General features: G+C 56.7%; 1 protein-coding gene across 5 annotated transcripts in view; it reads left to right on the top strand.

Moving 5' to 3' along the window:
• Window positions 1-19,334, top strand: part of LOC102387993 (repulsive guidance molecule A-like) — a 30,218-nt gene that overhangs the window by 2,022 nt on the left and 8,862 nt on the right. For 4 of the 5 annotated variants that reach the window (XM_014516842.2, XM_014516843.2, XM_014516844.2 and 1 more), the window contains exons 4-6: window positions 11,022-11,205; window positions 13,312-13,519; window positions 18,607-18,784. In XM_014516842.2, coding sequence (XP_014372328.1) covers window positions 18,712-18,784 — 73 coding nt within the window. In that variant the 5' untranslated portion in view covers window positions 11,022-11,205; window positions 13,312-13,519; window positions 18,607-18,711. Of the gene's footprint in view, window positions 1-11,021; window positions 11,206-13,311; window positions 13,520-18,606; window positions 18,785-19,334 lie in introns of those variants that run through there. The other variant, XM_025196467.1, reaches the window with a different exon arrangement.

The following is a 19,334-nucleotide window of genomic DNA, read 5'->3' as shown; positions in this document are numbered from 1 at the left end:
CCCGTTCCCCCCCCCCCCGGCTCACCCCGCTGCGTTCCAGGGGCTGCGTTTCCAGTTCAGCGAGTGTTCAAAGGCTAATAGCAGAGGACGGTCTCAATGAGGCTGTAGCACAATGTGCACTCTAGAAATTATCCAGGGAGCAGAGCAGGGACCTTTGTGAGGGGAGCTGGGAGAGCTGGTGGGGGGCCCTGATCCCCCCCCTGCCCCACCATTGCTCTCAGCTGCTCCAGCCATCCGTAGCCAGGCCCTTTGCAAAGAGGTGACAGGAGAGAGCGTGAAAAGGAGGAATGAAGTGCAGGGGAGAAAGGGGTCCAGCCCCCTCCCTCAAGGGACATTGCATCTGCTGACTCTAGCGGGGTCCTGCCAGTATTGGGCAGGGGGCAGAGAAAGGATTGAGGAACAAAGGGAAGGAAATTTGGAGGGGAAGGGGACCTTGAAACGGGAAAGGGATTTGAAATGGGAAATGGGAGAAAAAAGGGAAGAGTTAGGGAACGAATAAAAAAGGCAAGAGAGGGAAGAGATGCCCTGCTTCCTGCTTGGAGGGGGTTTGGGGTGAAGCCCTCATTGCCCCAATAGATTTAAGGGAAGGGGATGGGTCCCTGAATAGCCTGATTAGAGCAATGTGGGCTGGACCTGGTCCCCTTAGCTTGGTTAGCAGGTACGAACCCCCTGGGCTAGTTACTGGAGTGTGTCATGCTCCCCTCCGCAAGGGCTAGCTCATGGGGGGACACATCAGACCCCTGAGAAGCCCCCCATGCAGTCCTGCCCTTGCTGGTGCCCCCCGGCTCTCTGCCTGCAGCGGTCTGGGGATGCTCCGCAGGACCTCCGCTCATCCCTGCACCATGGAGGCTGCTGGCAGTGCTCGCACCTGGGGGGCGAGGCGGGATGGACGTACAGGAGAAGGATGTGCACAAGCTGGGTCTGGAATAGGCCAGAAGCTTATCTTGCAGAGCTGGCTTTCCCCTCCCACCTAGTCAGCACCTCGCCAGGGCCCGTGCTTGGGAGCAGATGCTGCACATGGTCACTTTTCTCCCCAAACCCTTTTTTTTTTTCTCTCTCTCTCTCTCTATTTTTTAAAAGCCAGAGTTTGGATGTGCCAGACAGACACCCAGGCTTGAATGCGTTCGGGGCGGTATTCCTCGTGGTTGTGCAGCAGGGTTGAGTGCATAGTTTTAGGAACAGGTTAGACACAAACCTTTTTGGGGACGTGGGCTTTTCTGGGGTGGGCATGAGCCTGCCCCAAGCAGGTGGCTGGACTAGATCTCTGGAGATCCCTTCCAGCCCTGCTTTTCTGTGACTCTGAGACCCAAAGATTGTAGGGTTCGGGCCGACACCTGCTGAAGCCCGTGAGAGTTTGTCCCATTTGGATTTGGGTTTTTTGGGAGAGCTGCGGTGGGGGGTGGCTCTATTCTGTGTGGACTGCAACCCCTTCCCAGAGGTCCAGAGCCAGATCTCAGCACTGGTGGAAGCCAGGGCAGCCAGGTGGGATCCTGCCCCCAGTGATACAACTCCTGGTGACACTTCTGGCTCATTGGCAGCCAGGATGCTGCAGCCCAGTTTCCTGGTGCTGTGGCCCAGAGGAGGCAGAGGTGAAGCAGTAGGTATAGCTGTCAATGCTTAACCTGAGCCAGCTGCATTTGCTGTAAATGCACCCCACCCCAGCAAAGGTAAGAGGGGTTCTGGGCTCCCCTCCCTATTTTGCCGGGTGCAGATCCCTATGGGCTTGCAGGAAAGAAGTGTTTTTTCTTCCGTCTCGGACTAAGAATTCAGGTTCTTGTTCTCCTGTAGGCAGCTGCCTCCCCTGGGAAGGAGCACTGGGATGCTGTAGGGTTAGGGCCGGTTTGGAAGTCGTCTGCCTGTGTTGTCTTGTGCTGGTTAAAGCTAGAATCTAGCTCAGTCTGGGCCTGGGCTCCCATTCTTGCTTGCTGTGCTAAATAATACTTGTCACGTCTTCCATTAGGAGTATAGTCTGCAATTCACAGTAGACCACTGCTGGATTGTTTCTGGGGGCTACCAGACAGCTGTTGCCTTCCACCCCAGAGCTGGCTGCATCCCAGAGTGGGGAGAAGCGACCTCTGCAGAGGTTTGTTATTGCCCTCGGTGGGTGCAGGAGCCAGACCACAGCCAGCAAAGTGCTTTGGGATCCCTTGAGGTATTGGATCAGGTCCTGTCTAAGCCATCGTGTAGACACTACTCATCAGCACGGCATGATTTGCCCTTGGGGAATGTGAAATGGGATGTAACTTTGTGCAAGTCCAAATCATGCTGCAGTAGTACCCAAATGGTGCATTTTGTAGGGGAGTAGCGCGCTTCAGACAAGTTGGGGGAAGAGCCTGTGAGATGCACCCCAGGAGGGGTAGACGGGAGCAGAGGGTTCTCATGATCCAGGGATTATCTTGATGGCTCTTCATAGGGAGACAGATGCACCAAAGACCCCCCTCTACGCTGGTCCAACCCCCTTGGACCAATCGGGCAGGCTCCTGCAGCCTCTTTTCATGGCCGGGGCCCCCGGGGGCTGGAGACAAAGCACCGGAGGGTGAGACCGGGGGTGCCGCAGCTCGGGTCCTGCCACTCAGCCGCCCTCGCGGAGAGAAAGACTTATTATTCCTCTCCTGCCATTCACCACTCGCTTCCCTCTGAAGCTCCAGAAGCTTCAATGCACCTTGCCACAAAAGGGGTTTTCTCCACGAGGGGATCAAACGCCGGGCACATTGTTGCGTGTTCAATGCCTCGTTCCCCTCCAGAGCGTGGTCCCCCCACCCTCTCCCTCTTTTTATTGAGAAAGAGAGAAAGAAGTTTTGTTGGGATTTTGTGTTGCTCCCGGGACCAAACCAGTGGGAGGCCAAAGGGGTTATGGGAGAGAGAAATCCCGGTGCGGGGGGCGGAAGGACGATGGAAACTCTGGGGTGGGGGGATCCTTACTGGGTTCATTTGTAGCTCCTCGATGGCCCTGGCAGGGTGGGTTCCCCCCTCTGCCTGGTGTAGGATCACGGGGCTGGAAGGGATCTCAAGGGTCATCTCATCCAACCCCCCCACAAGATGCATTTAGGAGGAGGTTGCTATCCAGAGTGTCCAGGACATGGGTTGAAGGGGATAACGCCCGAGCAGAGGGAGCAGTGGTGGCTGGAACGCGCTCTGTTAGTTAGAAGGAAAGGGGGTTGCTTGTCATTTCTGCTCGTCTTTAAAAGCACATGCATGCACCACACAATACATGCATGTGTGTACTTGCACGCACCATACACATGGGCATAGTTGCGTACCGTTCATATGTGACTGCACCAGTATATTGTGTGCTAGCACAGCCACACGGACTCATGTGCATCATATCGAACATACCAGAGATGTGCAAAGCAGGTATCTGCCCCAGGCTGCCCTAGCCTCTTGCACACGCATTCACCCTGCGCAAACACTGGCAGTGGAGACGCATGCTACATGCTCTCCCATGTGCATTCACCACAGACATCTGGCCAAATCCTGCCTTGTGAGGCCAATCGGTTCCCCAGCACCTGAATTTGGCCTTTCCCCTGGGGGGGTGTCCAGAAAGGCCTTGGGGTAGAGGGGGAGGAGAAGCAGGGGGTGGAAGGCAGATAAGAGATGCACTGACTTGCTCCTAGTTACGTTGCCCTCTATTCAGCAATGGGGAGGCCACATCTGGAGCACTGTGTCCAGTTTTGGGCCCCCCGCTGCAGAAAGGATGTGAACAAGGTGGAGAAAGTACAGGAGAAGGCAATGAAAATTGTGAGGGGGCTGGGGAACATGACTTGAGGAGAGGCAGGGGGAAGTGGGCTTTAGTCTGGAGAAGAGGAGACCGAGGGGGATTGAATAGCAGCCTTCAAGCCCCTGCAGCGGGGCCGCAAAGAGGGTGGAGCTGGGCTGTTCTCAGCGGGGGCAGATACAGGACAAGGAGCAATGGGCTCAAGTTGCAGCAAGGGGAGTTGAGGTTTGATATTAGGAAAAACTTGCTCACTAGGAGCGTAGTAAAGCACTGGAACAGGGTACCTAGAGAGGTGGTGGTTTCTCCATCCTTGGAGGTTTTGTAAGACCTGGCTAGACAAAGTCTTGGCTGGGATGATGTAGTTGGGGCTGGTCCTGCTTGGAGCAGGGGTTGGACTAGATGTGACCTCCTGAAGTCTCTTCCCATCCTCATTTTCTATGATTCAGTGCCCTGGCCTCTGGTCCCACATCACCCTTCGTAGGACACTCCCTCTGTGCAGCTCTTATTAGTGACTTAGATTTGGGAGTTGCAAGGCCTGAGCTCTAGGCCAGACTTTGCCATTGCTCTGCTGCGTGTCTGTCATGCTCTGTGCCTCAGTTTCCCCACCACCTTATGTCCGTCTCATCTAGCAGTTGGAGACTCTTCTGGACATGAATCGTATACGTTTATACAGCAGGCCCCAGTCTCAGCCGATGCCTTTAAGCAGTGCTGTAATGCAAGTGCAGTGCCTGCCATTGCAGTGCACTCGCTCAGCCTGCTTAATGTGAACAGAGTGAAAACGAGGGGAAACGGCCCAAAACAGACTAGTGCCATTTTCAAGGCTTCCCGTAGCAGCCCTTTGAGAGCTGCTTCTTCCGTCTCTGTTTTGCGGAAAAAGAAGGGAGTACAAGTAAGAGACAAAATCCTATGGAAGATCCTGTGCACCTAAGTGATTTATGCACTTTAATCATGAGCAGATATCAGGTTTGTTATACTGCGAGCTGCAGACCCCAAGTGAGGACTGGATTATGCACTTGTATGTATGTACCTGGCGTGTGCTGTAGCAATGCTGTGCAGATTAATATCTGGGTATGCCTTCGGTTGGCTTTTCCTCTTCTCCTTTGCATCTCGGGAAGCTGGTTTTCCTCCTTTGCTGTGTAATTCTTACTCGTATTTCAGTGGTTCCTGGGAGCCTCAGTCACAGGCCGGGACTCCAACGCGCTAGGCGCTGTACATTCCTGGTTTGTTTGTAGCTTTCTTCCAACCCTACGGTTAATGCTGAGGCTGTCTTTGGAAAATGGAGGGGGGGCCAAACTTGGCACAGGGAGCAAAAGGAGGACAAAAGGGTCTCCAGAGAGACAGGGATGGAGAGTGGGTAAAGGCCTTTGTTTCCCCAAACCCCCAGGACTAAGAGACATGCTTCCTGCCCCTTGGCATCAGCCTTGCCTGCGTAGCAGCTGCTCCTGCTTGGCCTGCAGCCCCGCTTTGACTCCCGGCTTTTGTTCAGAGCTCACACCTCCCGAAAACACAACCAGCACTTGGTGTGTGAAGAAGGTGAAAAGTTCAAGCCAGGATCCCTGTAAAGAGACAAGTTTGGTCCCTCTAATTATCTGCAAAGCGGGGTCCTTGCCGCCACCACCGCCGAGTTCAAGTTTGGTGCACGCTCCTTCTGTGACGGGGCCTCGCTTGGCTTCACATTGGCTGATTAAATGTCTCTAATTGTCGGTTCCCATTAGCCCTGAGCGCTGCAGTCTGCTGGTCCTAATTGTCAGCCTCCGGGCTCTCCTGGAGGGGGGCAGGGTTGCTCTGGATGTGTGCACGTGCATGTGTGAGCCCTCATTCACCACGCACAACATGCACAGATCCCTGTGCATGCATGGTACATGCACATTTAGTGCAAACGTGCAACTTGTGGGCATGTGCCTTAAATCCACCCACCCCCATGTACAAACGCGTATGTTGAATAGCTAAATCTGCTTGGTACCTTCATGGGCTTAGCTGTTGCCGGTGGCTGGCTGGATATTAGCAGCCAAGGCGAGGGGCCGTGGTTGAGGGGTGGGAGGGGAGCAAGAGTGCAAAGTGACAGTGCATTCATTGCAGGTGAGATGCTGGGATGTGCCCCCATCCCTGCATGAGATCTTGGGTTTAAGGCCCCCAAGCAGCAAGCAGGAGACTGGGGTTCAGTTCCCAGTTTAGATTGTTGCCTGGAGTTGGCCTGCCTCAGTTTCCCTCTCTGTGAAATGGAGGTGACTAGCTCTGGGGGGGAGTGATGCTGCAGGCAGGTGTGGGGATGGCAACTAGACAGACAAATGGATAGCCCAGGTGGGGCTGAGAATAGATGACCCCCGCCCCCACCACCACCACTTTCCTTCAGAGCTAGACCTGCCACTTAGGGGCGATTGACTTGGATGGGGCGCTGCCGTCCGCTCGCAGCACATGCTGATGGTATCAGTGCCGCGAGAGCAGACAAATTGCTCTGGAGAGAACATCTCATTCCTCCTCGAAAGCGAGCCCTCCTTCCCCGAAGCGCTCCCTGCCCGCTCTCAATAGCCTCTTTGTTAGCCCCAGACCCGAGCGCCCGCTGTCCAGATCCCAGTGCAACAGGAGGCGCGCGAGGTACAAGATAAACCTTTCCCAGCTGCTTCTCATTTCCAGGCTCGCCGGGGGAGGCTGGCCCGGGCGAGCCCAGAAGCAGCAGAGCCAGCAGGAAGCAGCAAATGGCTGGAAGCCTTAGTCCTGCCAGGCAGATGTGTGGCGGGCACCTTCCTGCTCTTCCTAGAGCCGCCCCATCCTGGAGCATTTAGCACTCGGGTGGGGTGTGGGGAGGGGGTCTATCCTGGCTGACCCCTAGCAGAGGGGAGCTGGGTTCCCCCTAGTCCTACCCAGTGATGTGCTTTGCTGGTGTTAGGTGAGTAGCCCGGACTCGGGCCATCTGGAGAGGGGATCCAGACCCTGCTCCCACCCCTGCTTCTGCCTCTTCATCAGGTGGGAGGTCCAGGGGCCTTCTTGGGATTGGGTTTCATCCAGAGCATGGAGGCTCAGCTGCCCCCAGGCCTGTGTGAGGTGCTGAGCCGCCAGCCCAAGCTGAGGCTGGAGGGGAGCCAGAGAGGTTCAGGTTTTCAACCAGCATCCCATGGAGACGCCTCCCAGCTGCTCCGAAATCGCACTAAAAAGATGGATGGGTCCCAGGCAGCTCCATCTTCACGGCCATGGGATACCCTCACTCAGACCCCAGACCATAACAGGGTGAGCACAAGTGACGTCTGATGCCTCGTGTTTCCTGCCTCCTTTTGGCATTTGCAGCAGGTCTTTGGGAGCCGGGGATGCTTACGAGACTGGAGAACCCTTCTCATCCAAGTCATCTCGCCTTCAGCTCCCTGCAGCGGGGCTGCAAAGAGGATGGAGCTGGGCTGTTCTCGGTGGGGGCAGATGACAGGACAAGGAGCAATGGGCTCAAGTTGCAGGAAGGGAGGTTGAGGTTGGATATTAGGAAAAACTTTCTCATGAGGAGGGTAGTAAAGCACTGGAATGGGTTACCCAGAGAGGTGGAGGAGTCTCCATCCTTGGAGGTTTTTAAGACCCAGGTAGACAAAGCCTTGGCTGGGGTGATGTAGTCGGGGCTGGTCCTGCTTGGAGCAGGAGGTTGGACTGGATGTGACCCCCTGAGGTCCCTTCAACCCTCATTTTCTGTGATTCTGTCATTAGCTGAAATCAGTCACCAAAAAGCCTTCTTGTTTGGTGGCCCATGGGGGATGAGTTCAAGGGTCAGGCTGCAGAAATGGCCCCCCAAGATGGCACAGCTGAGGTGAGTCCCGACCAGCACCATGTCCGGCTGGTTGGTGGATGCTCAGCTCTGCTCTGACCCCTAAAGATGGTCCTTAGTCCATAGGGGAGTCGGAGCAAACCTAGAGGGAGTGCAAGCTGGCACGGCCAATGCCCGCTGCCAGCCACTTCTGTATATGCGCTGCACTTAGACTCCTGCCAGCCTCCCAGAAGTTGGCACGTGGGCACAGCTCTCTACCCGAGACACCCCCTCTGCTGCACATCCCCTCTGCTCCGTTGGCTCTTGTGGAGCTCTGCTGCTGTATCTCATCAGTATCCCAGCTGACCGTGGTGTCTAAGAGACCCTCTGCCAGGTACCAGAGAGAAGGGAGAAAACGCCCAAGAGCAGCCCGCAGCCCTGTCTCGGCTCATGCTCCTCCTGCCGTCTCAGCTTGGACTCCCTCGTGCCAGCTCTGTGCCCCTGCCCTGGGTTGCAGCAGATCCCACAGGGTGGGACTTGGGCATGGCGGACCCACAGAGCGTGTCCCCCAAGGTCGCTGAAGCAGAGCGGGGTGCTTTAACCTGGGCCAGGGGCCGGTAGCGGTGTCGTGTGTGCTGCTAGGATGTGCTGCAGAGCGCTCCAGGCTGGCTGGGCAGCAGCTGTTCCCCCCCAGGAGAGAGCAACGGCTCTGCCTCAGTGAGCAGCTCAGCTCTGCTCCATGTCTCATCCATCACCCAACCCCTTTGCACACTGGAGGAGCCTGGCTGGGGGGTCGTGCGGTGAGGGGGCTGGTGCCTTCCAGCAGAGCAGGCAGAAAGGAAATTGTGTGCAGCAGAGTGGAGCTGCCCCTCCGCTGCCTCCATCCCCGCTGGCCTTGCTTCCTTGCCCCGTGACTCCCCCCCACACCTTGTGCCCGCTGCCTGCACCCCTTTCCCCTCCACCCCCCACTGCTTTTGGTTTTGCAGCCTGGGAGGGGAGCGTGACCGTGATGGAGCTGCCTGCCAGGTGAGATGATTCAGTGGATCAAGCACGAACAATGGGAGGCCTTTGGCCATGCGCCTTGCGTCATGGGGTAAACCTGCCAGGCAGGCGGGATGCTGGGCAGCAGGGACCGCTCCACAGGCTGCACCCATGTAAACCCAGAGCCGCTTCCCTGCAGTTTGCAGCAGGGAAGCCACGAGTTTGCTCCCTGCCGGTTGGGGATGAAATGAGTTTGCAGCCGGAGAGTGACTGGGGCCCGTGGGGCTTGCCATATAGACATTGGTTGTGCCATGTGGCTGCAAGCGACGGGAGGAAGACTTTGCCCAGGTGCAAGCTGGAGTTGGGTACCGTGTGTGGCTGGATGCCATGGGAGTTCCCACTGACCTCCCTACCCCATCCCTCATTGCAAGGCCTCTCTTTTGGAAATTGCTCACAAAACACTGGTCCCAGCCGCAGCGCTGGGCACTCTGGGATGGGTGTATCTGGAGGAGCCACCTGCAATTCCCGGGCCATGCCTTGCAGGCATAGCATTAGTATGTGGTGACTTCCCTCCAAGCGGCAGGATCTTGGCTATACAATTTATGGATTGCTCTTGGGCTTTCTTGGGCTTGGGGCAAGCGAGATTAGGAGTCATCTGAACTCCAAAACCTCCAGGGTTTGCATGCAAGATGCCTGCCATGGATTTGGGAGTATCTGAAGCCCCAGACTGAAGAGTCTGGGAGAAAGGAGACTTGCCGGTGGTAGCACCACACAGACGTGAACGATTGAGCTCTGCTCTGTCCATCGCATTCAGAACTGATTTGGCCCAAGACATGACATTTCAGTTAACCCCCCCAAATAAATAAGGTATCTCTCATAAAGGCTATACTGAGATGGGGTTGGATGCAGTGGGTGCAGGGCTGTTTGGATCTACCCATGCACATAGATTTCATAGACGTAGATCTATCGAGAGAGGTTGGACTCAACTTGCCGGCGCTAGGACAGCACAGACACGGAGGGGTGCAGTGCTGCAACGCAGACGAAGCCGGTGCGCCGGGAAGCGCTGGTGGGGAGAGCTCCATTGCCAGCAGGCTCTAACGTTTTTGCTCCTTGGTGCAAGAAACCTCCTGTTTCCCAGGCCGCACAAAAGAGGCATAAAAAGCCCCATTTATCCTGCACACATTCCACCCGCAAGGAATTTCTTCCCTGTAATATTTTGCAGGCCCCCTTCTTCCTGCCTCTGGCCCCTCATAAATAACCCATTTTCTCTGGGACGGCGCTGGGGGGGAAATGGGAAGCTGCTGAGTCTGTGCGAAAGGTGAACCAGCTGTAGCGGCTGGGCCCGGAGACACCAGCCAAGCTCTGGCAGCTGTGGGATGAAAGGGGAAATTGTGTGGCGGGCGGGAGTGGGGGGGCTCCGCGATGCTCCCTGCCTTGGAGGTGGGAGGGTGGGGAGGGGGGCTTTCAGGCACTTGGAAACAGCTTGGCAAATTCAGTGAGGAAGCAGATGACAATGGGGCCCCGATCCTGGGCTTGCGCCTCTTGCACAGCAGCGTGGCTGAATGGGGGAGCTCTGCCGTGTGTATGCGTGTGCATGCTTTTCAAGGACACGTTAGCATCCCAGACAGCCCCCCAACCCCCCACAATTTCCTGTGAGCTGCAATCCCATGAATAATTCAGCAGTCTGTTTCCCACCCCCCTCCGTGATTTCCCGGCCTTACAGTTCACAGTGCGGGGTTCAATGGCTGAACAATTAAGGTTGCTCACTACAGCGCCAGGACCTGCGCCAAAGGCCACCCCAATCCACCCAGCTGTCTATGGGTGTCTGGCTGGGGGCTCGAAGACGGCTGGATCTGGTGCCGGCCCTCGGGTGTTGTTGGCAGCAGGAGCTGGCCTGGTTTAGCTGCGCTAAGCGGATGGGCTGCTGGGTCTAGAAGGACCTTGGAGCTTCATTGCTCATAGCAGCAACCACTGGTTGGTGCAGCTGCTTGCTTGTTTTAAAGGCACGAGATCAGCCTTTCCCCCAGCTGCCTGGAGGGCCTGGGGCCAACGTGGTGGGGCTAGTTGTGGCGGGGTAGCTTCTATACAGTACCATACTGTTGCAACCTCCAAAGTAGGGTGCCTCAAAACCCTAGCACCCCACTCCTTGGGCATCACCCTGAGAGAAGCGTGTGCTCGCTGGGGCATTAGGCAGGCAGCAGCTGTTCTTCTCTGTCGATCCCTGGCAGAAGCTACAGCCATCGAGGCACCGAACATCTGGACTCGGTCCGGCCTCCAGATCCTGTCTCAGTGGTCTAAAGGGAGGATGGTAGGTCTCGGGCAGACTCCACTCCTCCATACTCTTGCCTAGGCATATGCATCAAAGGTCTTGGCGTGATGGTCACAGGGCTCCTTATAGGCAAATTTGTCCTGACTCTTGCCGTCCTGGTGGGAACCTGCCTGCATTCAGCCAAAGGACCCACCTCTGACAACTTCAGTGGGGCGGGTTGGTGTCTGCTGGGTCCTGGGATCTCCTCACCCCTTGGGATGTTCCTTGCTTTCCTGCTATCTCCTTTCTGTGGCCAGCGCTAGCTTTGCTAAGGGACTGCTCTTTCTTCTGCCCAGGCTGAGCAGGACTCTCCTTGCAGCCGCTTCTCCTGGAGGCATCGAGGCCATTGCACATTGCTTCTGTGCTCTCAACGCCCGTTGTTTGCTGGCACCTTGGATGCACGGAGTCGGAGGAGGAAAGAGCCCGACTTGAACGTAGAGGGGTCAGGAATGAAGTCCTGCAAAAAAACCCCCAAAACAGGTATGTTTGGGATGGGGGAAGAAACTGCCAGGACCAGGAGCTAGGAGAGGGGGACGTGGGCAGGCACGGAGGAGGACCGAGGTAACGTGGAGATGGGAAGGGGACGGCAGGACTGGAGGGCAGTGGTGGGGAATATGGGCTGGAGTTGGGGCAGGGCCAGGAGGGTTGGGAGTCAAAGGCAAGGGCAGGAAGGTAGGAAGGTGGCAGGGGTCCAACAGCGGGTGGGATGGGGGAGAGCAGCAGAAGAGGGGACACAGAAGGAGAGTTGGCCCCACACTGGGTCTTTGGCTGGAGAGCCAGCGGTCCAACTGGCCAGGCCAGGCCCTTGCATGCTGTGGGTAGTAGATGCAGGTACTCGGTCTAATGCGTTTGAAGGACCCTTGGACTGGGTCTATATTACATAGGTGCAGTGAATGTGAATGAAAGTTGTCTGGCCGTGCCTTTCTGGCAGCATCTCACTTTTATTTGCTTGATTTTGTAACTTTTGAGGAGTCTTTAACACCCTATATGTCACATAATTCTTATTTATATCATGCTAGCTGTTGGGAAGCTCAGCCAGGATCAGGGCTGTATTGTGCCAGCATCTATCCTGAGAAAGTCCCTGCCCTGAAAGTCTTATCGTGCAAACAGGCAAAATGCTGACCCACTCTGATTTGCTCTCTACCCCAACAGCTGGGTGCAGGCTCTTCTTATCATATATAGTATCATGGTACTTAGGGTCGGAAGGGACCTAAACAGATCATCAGGTCTGACCCCCTGCCCCAGGCAGGAACGGATGCCGGGATCATGTCACCGGCTCCATGTGTCCTGGGAAGGATCCCCAAGTAGGGCGCATCTCGGGGGAAGGAGGTTGCTTTCCCCTTGCCCTGCCAGAGCAGAATGAGGCCTTTATTGTCTGACCGGGCTTCTCTTAATGAACGTGCAAGCTCTCAGCAGCACAAGCCTTGCCGTGGTGCATGCTCCACCTGTAGCCTTTGCCTCGGGTGCCGCTCCAGACCCGTCGGAGGAATGTGTGACACCTCTGTCTTTCAGCCCCCGGTTCCTTTCCCATCACCTACATCCTAGTCCAGCAATATTGGAGGTGGGGAAGGGAGGCGATGTGGGGGGAGTGGGACGAGGAATTGGCTTTGCTTTGACAAGTGGGGATGAAGCAGAGGCATTGTCATCTGCAACAACACAGGGGCTTTGTGGAGGGACTCTGGAGGGGTCAGTGGTAGCTCTGTAACCCTATCCTCCCGCCCAAACACGGCTGACCCTCCCAGGTCAAGGGTTAGAAGAACTGGCTGGAAACAGTGTTGGAATCAATACCTGTGACTAAACCCCTGAAAAGAAAGATCTATTGCTCTGAATCCAATTTGTAGGCAGGACAGGGGCTGCCGATGGTTGAGGGGGGTGGAAGCGTCACCCCCGTGGTTCATTATGGAGTCCTACTTAGGTCCACGCCTTGTCTTGCTTAGTGCCTGGCTTTGATGATGAAGTAGCTGAAGGCCCGGTGACCGTTGCATCGAGGTGATGGAATAGCTGGGCATTGACTTAGTTTCTATGCAAAGCATCTGGGCATGGGAACAAGTTACCCCAAGGCCAACTAACAAAATGTGAGTTCCTCTGTGGTAACTGCCCACGTGTGTGCTCTTACCCCGTGGCCAGTGCAAGGCAGGCTACTCCACTTCCATACTTACTGTGGGGTAAGAGCATACACATGGATCGTTACCCTGGCATCGTGGAGGTACCATTAATTCATACACTAAATTACTGATGTAGCTGCATGTTCACGTGCCCAATCCTCAGATTTGGCTCTGACAAAGTGCAGGCAGCATGAAGAGCTGCCCCGAGCCTTTCTGACCATGGTAGGATATAAATCTAAATAAATAGGAGGCCTCCAGCAACCAGGGGCTTTGCTCAGCTTGGATAGCCCCGCTCCAGGGCACGGCCGGTCAAGGGAAAGGGTAGCAATGGCTTCTTCAGCGGTGGAGCTCACATTTTAATGGCTCCCCTTCTCCTGAGGAGCTCATGAGGGTCTCCGGTAATGTCAGATGTGGATGTTTGCACTCAAGGAGCTAGACTTAGATCTGCCAGCTCAATAGGGACCTCCGGTTTGTCTTGCAGGAAAGGCCCTGGGCATGCTACCTTGCCTCTTCAGACCAGGTAGTCTTCGAGAGAGGGGACGATGCACACGGAGGGCACCCGGCACAGGAGAAACCCAACCTCTGGGCGTCTCTTTGGGCCCTACAAGTAAATTGAACTAGCCGCTACCACCCGGAGGTAGACTGGACCTGACAGCCTCCATTTTTGCCCAGCCAACCCGGAGGAACCGGTGAGGGTTATTTTTCTTTTCATCCGCTAAAAGCTTGGCGGCGCGGATCCCACCCAGCGCCAGCGAGCACCATCAAAGTGTTCGGTAGCAGCGCTGGCCAACAAGGCGGGATCTTTTGTTCAAAGGGGTGAAAAAAAATACGGGATGGACATCGGTTTCCCAGGAGGTTTGTGCGTAGCACTGAAACCAGACTCCGGGGAGGGTATTTCATTCTCCAGATGTCTGACACACGCGCTCTCCTCTCTTTTCCTTCCTTGTGGGGAGATAGGTCTTGCAAAACAAGCCGGCTCTGTTGTGCTCTTGCTTTTCAGCTGGAAGCAAACCTGGCAGGCTGACAGTCGCACAAACTAAGAAACACAAGGTGGGGAGGTTCAGGGCCAGGAGAATGATTTAAAAGCCTGTGGTTTTCCTGCCTGCATGTCGGTCTGCTGCGGTATATGACTTTCCACACTGTAGTCGCTGCTAGCCGGCTTCCCCGACTTGAGGCTGGGTTTTTATTCCCCCCCACCCCACCCCACCCCACCCCGCAACCAATTGCAATAATCACAAGCTCCTTTGGAAGCGACCAATTTGCTAATTTGGGTTAATCGCCGCTCCGGTGATAACACAGCCTGCTTGCTCCAGACCGCGGTCCCTCGAGAGCCCCTGGGCACAGGCGTGACGGATCGGCTCAGCGCGGGGCCGCGGCGGCGCGGTCCTGTCCGCCACGGGCTGGGCGCGGAGAAGGGGAGGTGAAAGGTTAGCCGAAGGGGACAGAGGCACTTGCAGTTCAGGGCTTTATGAGGAAACCATCTGCACAGCTGCAGAGCTGCGAGTTACAAATTCCTGAGGCCTGACTTCCTGTGCGGGAAGACCGGGCAGCCCTCGCTGCTTAATGCCTTGTGATGTCAGGGCTTTGTGGTTTCTCCCTTTAAATGCTCACAGGTGGGGCCGGCTGGCTTTTTGTTGCTGGCTTTTTGGACCCCGATCGCTGTTTCTCAGTGGCCCGTGGACTGCTCAACGGCGCCGTCTTGTCTTCCCCTCCAGCCGTCCCGGGGGTTGAGTGTATTGGGTGGGAAGAAATGCTCTCGTGGGGTCCGTCCCTCCCATGTCCTCATTGCCCAGGTCCTCTCCTTCCTCCAGCCCCGTACAGGAGAGCTGCAGCCACCGCTGTGTGCATGCACGCCCCCTTCCCCTGCTTCGTTTGCTGCTTCATGGCCGTGGATAGCTCCCCTCGGGTCCTGCTAGAGAAGGAAAGGTCTCCAGGGACTTCAAGCTGGAGCTTCCCATAGACTTTATTCTATGATTTTTTTTTTTTTTTAAGGAAATTTTTTTACATTCCCAGTCAAATCAGCCACACTAATTCCAAATCTGTGAGTCATTCAAGAACCATATGTGGCCCTGCTACCGGCAAGCATCCTCCACCCCCGCCTGGGGCTTCAGATACTTCCAAATCCTTTGGCAGGCGTCCTACACGCAAGCCCAAGCCTGGAGGCTTGGGGTTTGGATGCCCCCGAGTTTTGCTTGCCCTCAGCTACACGGCCGCAGGAGCAAGCTAGGGAGGCGTCTCCCGTTTCCGTGAAGTTGGCGTGTAGCCGAGATCCTCCCGCTGGAAGTGAAAGTGGGAGACTAACTATGCTTTACTTCGGTCAGGGTACTGCCCCTGCCACGTCCGTGGTTTTCCCCACCAGTAGGAAAACCACCTTGGTGGTACTGGTATTTCCCCTGCAGGGTAAGACTGCAGTGGTTTGTGAACATACACCCTGTGACACCCGCTTGTGCCCACTACTGCTTGGTGGCTTCCTCTGGAGCGACACGTGGCAGCAGCTCAGGGTAGGTAGCAAAGAGCCTCCAGCTGCAGCCACAGTGAGGACGTGGGTTAGACATGCTGGAATTTGGCCAAGGGGCCTGGGGCTAATCCCCTGCCTGTAATGAAGCACCATGGACCTGTTAACGGTCGCAGGTGGCCAGGGCTTCGGTTTGACATCTCTGCCGAGGACAGAGGCTACCAGCTGCACGGTGCCCTCCATCCCCTGCCTGGGCACTGATTCAGAGGTGCCCCTTGCAGGGTCTGCAGCCCTGCTCCCTGGAGCACCAAGGAGTTCTTGGGCGGTCTCCCATTTCGATGGCAAAGTGGCTTCAGCATCGCTAACTGAAGAGGCAGCTTGTTCGTGGTGGGGGTTCTGAGACACGGGTGTTGCCAAAGCTCCTGGAAAGAGGCGAGCCCGAGGGTGGGAGGAGGGAAATTAGGATGTGGGAACAGTTTGGATGTGCCTGGCCTGGATGCTCAGCTGGTGTCAATCAGGCTGGGGGGTTTGATGGAAGTGTGTGGACTTGTACCAGCTGCAGGTCTGGCCCCGCATGCAGGAAGGGAGCGTGCAGCACCCATGTAGCTCAGCCCATCAGCCCTTCTCCCCTCCTGCTTCATTGCTCATCTTTCCCACCTCCCCTCCCAAGCTATCGCTTGTAGCCACAGGACCTAAAAGGAGTGGATGAATTTCCCCCTACTTCCACCCCCGTGCTACTGGGAGCTGGGTAACAACACACCACCTTGACCCAAAGCTTCCTTCACAGTTTTTTACTGTTGCTTCATAGCCAGGAGTGGGGATGGGGAGAAGGTGCTGGGTTCGAGGAGCAAACATGCTTAGGCTTTTGCACTAGGAGATTAGCAGCCCTTCGGGACACAGGTGTGCAGGACTGTAGCCGGGGGAGGAACAGAAAGGCATAAGCTCCCTTCCAGGCTCAGCTTTGTTTCACAGTCAAGTGCTGGAAAATTGCGGAGTGGAAACCTCATTAAAGCAGGGCCCTGGCGTCAGCTTGGTCTTTGCTGTAATTGGGCTTGTTCCTTGTTTGCCAGGAGAGCCGGGGGTTGGGGAGGAGGCTGTTGGGCAGAGGCAGGGCGGCATGGAGCAGACCTATCCCCTTGTCACACAGTTGCCCGCCTGGTCAAAGCAGCCTCTGAGGTTTAGGCACTTCCCTTGAGAGGGGAGGTCCTGACTTGAGCCACAGGGCATGCAGGGGAAGCCCCGCGTGTCCGAGTTCAAGTCCCATGGAGACATGGCTTTAGTGTTGGAGCTGATCTACACGAGCTTGTATCCCAATGAGGTAGCCCTTGGGGGTGGGGGTGTTTGTGGATGCAAAGAGCCCCTCCCAGGGACAGTCATCTGGGGACTGAACCCCCGTGCCCGAGCCCAGGCAACTACAGCAGAGCTTCACACGTTGGCAGCAGTAGTAGGCTCTTAGCTTGCACCGGCCGTGAGAGGACAGGGAGGCAGGCCTGCTTTGCAAGCATGTCCCTGGACAGTGTTCCTCCTGCTACACCTGACACAGTGTTAAGATACCCCGAGCGGTGCGCTGGCGGAGAAGGGAGGGATCTCCCTGCACGGACCGAGCGGGGGGTTGCACGGGGGGCAGGACGAGCGAGGCATTAAGGCTGGTGTGTTGCGGGGGTCAGGATGCGGCGGGAGACGAGACGGCAGGGATGAGCCGGAGAGGGGCTCTAAGGCAATCCTGATCCGGCGCAAAGGGAGACTGAACTGGCTTGATCCCCGGGCTGTGCTCATGCTGGGGGCTGCTGTCTCCTATCCGAGGACTGCGGGGTCCCGGCCTCTGCTGAGGTTCTTACCCCCACCCCGTCCTCCCCTCCCAGTTTGCCTGAGCCGTCCAACAGCTGCGCCGAGGTTTCCCGTAATCTCAGCAGAACTAATGCAAACCTCCAGCTCCAAATGCCTCCCATTAACCCTTTCCTGCTTTGCTTCCCGTGCCACTCGCAGTCGCTCTGGACTTTTGGTTACCCGAGACGGCCTGTTTGGCACAGAGCTGCCTGCCTACCAGGGGCCCAAACCAGCGCGGGCACGAATGCCGCAGCTACATTTGAGTGGAAAGCTTCCTTCTAAGGGTGTTCCCCGAACAACCTGAGCCCAGGGATGTGGCTGGAGCCCACGGATGCTCTGTGCGGTCTGCTCTCCTCTCTTGTGCCATTTCCCATTGCCCTCTTTCCCATGCAGGTCTCCCCATGTCCCACGTCGGCTGTCTCTGAATGAAGGCGTTCGCCAAACGCTGGTTCAGAGAGGGGTGCGGGGTCTGATGCTCCTGATTTGGGGATGCCCTGACATATTCCAGCATGGAGGCAGTGTTGATCTGGGGTCTTTGTGCTAATCCCATGCGTGACCTGGGGGCAAGCCCCTGTCTCCTCTCCCACCCTCTGCTGTATTTTTCTTTCCAGGTCGTGCGTTCTTTGGGGCTGCAGCTGTCTCACGTGACGTACATACAGCACGTGGCGCAGTGGAGCCCTGATTTCAGTGAGGCTTCCTGAGTTGCAAGCCCCGTTCCCTGCCTGCCCTACCCCTCCCAGCCCCTTGCCTCGACCTCCCCAGCGTTGCCATCCTGCAAGTTTTAAGAGTTAAGAGAGTTTAGAAAAAACAAAAAACCGGAGCTCTTTGTTGTCAGAAGGTTAATCCCCGACTTGGAGCCCTCTGCAGTGAAAAGCAGAAGCAGGATGGGGCCGTGTCCCAGCTCAGGTGTAAGACCTCCTCAGCAACGGGGCCGGAGGATCAGGCTGACTTCACAAGAACAAAGAGCAGCTGGAGGGGGTTTCTCTGCCAAGCTGGGAAAGCCTGCCTGGGTTTAGACCCCTGCAAGGGTCCGCAGGCCCCGTGGTCGTCCAGCCGTCTACGTGAGCACACGCATGGAGGCGTGTGCATGGGTGATGGGGTACGCCCATCAAAGTAGTTGCAGGTTCATGTGTTTGCCGGCGTGTGCTTGGGCATGCAGCTTCGCAGGTTCATCTGCTCCCACTGGCGTGCACATGCAGGTTTCGCACGGCCATGGGCGTGCACACGCCAGCTTTTGCACCGGTCCACGTGGGATTTTTTTGCACACGGGTGTGTGGCAGCTTTCTCTGTGCACGTGTTTCCCACCGTTCCTTGGACAGGTTTGACTGCTCCTGCCAACGCTGCCGGCCTGGTCCGGACGTGCCGCGATTTCCCCAGTAGTGGTTGGACCAGAAACCAGAAGGGGGTGGTTCAGGTTTGCAGGTTTCTAGCGGGGAAGCGCCTCCCAGGTTTGAATGTTTCCCTTCAAATTGGAATTGCTTTTTCTCTTGCTAGGAGAGACGCAGCCACTCAGCGCACAGCCCAGGCCGGAGCGAAAGGCGGCACCACAGGGAAGCCTTGGCCCCTTCCTCCCTTCGGAAGCAGGGCAGCGCAGCCACGATGCTACAGCCCCGGATATCATCCAGGTGCTTCGCTGCGCGGGTGCAAGGAGCTGCTTGGAGGTGGCAGAAAGGTCAGACATGGGGAGGAGTCTCCTATTTCCATGAAGTCAGGGTTAACCATGCATTCAGCACCTACAGGGGCACTGCTCCTCATGCCAGCAGAGTGCGACTAGGAAGCCAGCTGGTGATTGCAGGGCATTTCCCCTAGGGAAGCATTGGCTAGGCTTGATGTGAGCCCATTAGGGAGAACGATACTGGCCCACTTTGGGCAGGGGTGGGCGGCAAGCAGCAGTGCTGGAAGCTGCCCCACCTCGCCGTGCCGCGGGGAAGGAAGGGGTCGGGGCACGTGCTGCGGGCGCTGGCGCCAAGCGGGAGGCGGACTCCCAGCGAGGGAGCTGATTGGCGGGAGGCTCCTGAATACGCAAATATCCCGCTTGTGGGAGGCTTCCCCATTGGCGCGCAGCTCCGGCCTATGCAGATGAGCCCGGAGGTAGGGACAATGCCCTCCTCTGCGGGCGGCGGGAAGCCGGGCGGGGACGCCGTATACAAAACGAGGCCTCGCCATTGGCTGGGGGCGTCGCATTATGCGGGTGTCGGGGCTGGCCCCGCTCGCCCATTGGC

Source organism: Alligator sinensis, unplaced genomic scaffold, assembly GCF_000455745.1.
Source record: "Alligator sinensis unplaced genomic scaffold, ASM45574v1 scaffold1295_1, whole genome shotgun sequence".
Taxonomy (NCBI): domain Eukaryota; kingdom Metazoa; phylum Chordata; order Crocodylia; family Alligatoridae; genus Alligator; species Alligator sinensis.
Note: the sequence above shows the minus strand (reverse complement) of the source record. Positions and strands in the feature narration are given on the sequence as shown.